Source organism: Austrofundulus limnaeus, unplaced genomic scaffold (assembly GCF_001266775.1).
Source record: "Austrofundulus limnaeus strain Quisiro unplaced genomic scaffold, Austrofundulus_limnaeus-1.0 Scaffold1, whole genome shotgun sequence".
Taxonomy (NCBI): Eukaryota; Metazoa; Chordata; class Actinopteri; order Cyprinodontiformes; family Rivulidae; genus Austrofundulus; species Austrofundulus limnaeus.
Genome location: NW_013952403.1, coordinates 4,216,514 through 4,219,560, shown reverse-complemented (window position 1 = coordinate 4,219,560; position 3,047 = coordinate 4,216,514). Strand labels below are relative to the sequence as shown.

The following is a 3,047-nucleotide window of genomic DNA, read 5'->3' as shown; positions in this document are numbered from 1 at the left end:
ACACACACACACACACACACACACACACACACACACACACACACACACATGCAACAGATAATTTGTTCAGCTGAGAATAATCACTAAAACAAGAAAATAAAAAGATTCTGAGTAATAAAACCAAGCATCTAAACGCTGTTTTTTTTGTAAAAAGCCAATTTCAGATATGATGTGAAAAGCAGCAGTCTGATTTCATAAAGTGCACAAAGTCTACGAGACGACAATTTCACAGTCCAGCAGCACTCAGCGGTCGGCCTCATGACTGCCTCGCAGATTAATTCAGAGTTTATACTGAGCACGCAGAGCTGGTTTCACTCCTACAGTCTAATGAACCTCATTTAGAAATTCTGCTTTTTCTCTTTCAATTTTCAGCTTTTGTTCTGGAAAAGGATCTCCTTTTCTCACTGCTCCGAACAAATCGCTCCCAAAACACAGAGCCACGTCTTTTAAAACTATCAGTCGATTATTTGTGTTTTTGTTGCTTCAGTTTGAGAATTAAAATCTGATCAAATGTGAGTAAAAGGAAGTCAGGCTGTCAGCTGCTGAGGACATAAAGGATCAGATTCAGACGGTTGTTGCAGAAGCCGGTGGAATAAGAGCAGATTCAGATACTGTGGGAGTTAACTGCTGATGAAGGAGCTGCAGTCAGGTGAATTTGGGCCGTTTAGGAAGGCTGTGATCATCTGTTTGACGGAGAACGGCAGGTCGGGGACGTTCACAGGAAGCTCCAGGGAAATAAAAAGGTGGCGTGTTGCCGAGCAATATTTAACCGCCGAAACATTTCCTCTACAAGTCATTTGGGAGACTGAAACAAAGCTGAAGGAAAGATTGATATTAGATTTAATATGATAACAAAACATGATCTTAAATTATTGTCTGAGATGGTATTTGTTTGATTTCCTCCCACTGTTGACTCACACTAAGATCGAGCAGCTTTGATGAGATGTTTTTATTTTGTCTCGTCACAGAGGAGAGAAGAAACGTAGCCTGAATCTGGTAAAGTGTTTAAAGGAGACCAATTATGGGTCCTAGAAATTTTTATGGTCTGTGGGCTATCCAGACCATGTTCATTCAATTTAATGCACAAAATAATTCTCAGATAATAAAATTTCCCATTTTCTAGTTCTGCCTGCTCTGACTTCTGTTCAGAAGAGCTGTTTGTTAATGAGCTCTGTTGGTAACGCCCTCCAAAAATCTGTTGACATTAACTCCGCCCTCCAAAGCCAGCATTTATGTTAGCATGGCTAATAATAGCAGAAGCTCTGTTGTACAACCATATGAGAGACCCAGAGGCAGCTTCTTTTTTTTCTCCCTCCTCTGCTCTGCGCTCACTCTGCATGCTGTTACCAGAGCAGGGAGCAGCAGCGGTCAAAATACCTCAGAAACTCGAACAAATARGCTTTAACAAGGCTTTAATAAGCTAAACAATAGAGGTACATGAGAAAACGTGTTCATAACGAAAGAAAATAAATAATTAAATTGTGTCAACCCTGGTCTCCCGTTCTCTGGTCCAACACTCTACCCATTGCCCTATTGGAGGCTTGTTGTGAAACGAGCTACACATTGCACAACAACAACCGTGACGGCTTTTTGTACTGAAGAGGTGGAGTCTCACCTGGGGGTTGCTAGGTGAGGGGTTGTCGTACGGCTTCTGACATCACAAAATGACAGAAGTAAAAAACTTATCGTGAATACACATTAAAAATACATTTACTTACAGTAAATATGCCCCTGGGTGCATTTTTTTGGTCCTAGGACTGTTTTTTTAAGAAGTACATACCCAAAGTTGAGTAATAAAACCTTTAAAAAGTGAATTTTGCATAATAGGTCCCCTTTAAAATAACCTAACTCCAAAAACAGCCGAAGAACCAGTTCTTGTCGTGGTTTCCGGTGTTTGGACCCAGGAAGACAGCTCAGACTTTCATCAGTTAGATTTCCTGCTTAAAAAACTAAGTCACAGTTTTATTAAAGCTCACGTCTGTATATTTTAATTAGAACTGGCTTCATGGATCGTGTGGTGACAGGATTGTTTACACCCGGCTAAAAATCTCCAGTTTTTCAGTTGAAACCGCTGCTGTTTTAATATTAAACCATATGTTTCAGCAACTTGGTGTTTAAGTTTTTTTTTTTAAACTTTGGCTTTTTAAGGAATGTCCTGTTATTTATTTATTTATTTATTTAGTTTTTGTGAACACAGCAGCTGAATCGTTGCTCACTGAAATCCGCTCTTTGCGTTCCACAGAAATGTCAGCTAAATCCCGTTGATACGAGCCGATGACGCAAGCTGGTAACCCTCTGGACTCTGATGGTTCTGGTGTTTCTTCTCTCTTCAGGGAGAAGCTCAGTGAGCTCCGTCGGGAGAAGCAGAAGTTGGTGGAGAAGATCATGGATCAGTACCGGGTCCTGGAGCCCAGCATGCAGCCTCCGGCAGGAAAAGCAAAGTACTTGATTCAAAAATACAATTCTATATACACAGAAATGATGTTCATGAAGTTTATTTTTATTATTTTACCTCAGTATTTGATCAGGAGCAGAAAAAAATCCTAATTTAAAAAATGTCCTGATGCATCTCAGTAATCCAGGTAGAAAAAATCAAAAAGAAAAAATAAGTAAGTCCTCTGGATGGGTTCCCATCCAGAGGACTTACTTATTTTTTCTTTTTGGTTAATTTAGAAAAATGATTTAGTGTCAGACTACAAATGTCTATAAAATTCAGTAAATTCTTAGACTTAGATTTTATTGCTGAGTTTTTTTTTCTTGCACTATAAAAAGTTACAGTAAAATCAAATAAGCAGCTGCTCAGACTCCTCTGGTTTTCCTCGAGGGGATATGAGGCGCTCCGGAGTCGGACTCCAAACAGAGTCTGTCCTCTGCCTCCTCCTCGGTCCGCTCTGATTCTCCTGGAGAACGAGCATCTCGTTCACAACACGCCTCACCTGAGAGGCCGAACATCTGAACTGACTCAACAGCAGCTCTGAGCTTCTGATACACACACACACACACACACACACACACACACACACACACACACACACACACACACACAC

General features: G+C 40.5%; 1 protein-coding gene across 1 annotated transcript in view; it reads left to right on the top strand.

Annotated features, from left to right (window-relative positions):
• ccdc88b (coiled-coil domain containing 88B) overlaps positions 1–3,047 on the top strand; it is a 78,871-nt gene that overhangs the window by 65,427 nt on the left and 10,397 nt on the right. Inside the window, exon 25 of the mRNA XM_014003133.1 lies at positions 2,334–2,441. Within this exon, the coding sequence (XP_013858587.1) occupies positions 2,334–2,441 (108 nt within the window). The remainder of the gene's footprint in view (positions 1–2,333; positions 2,442–3,047) is intronic.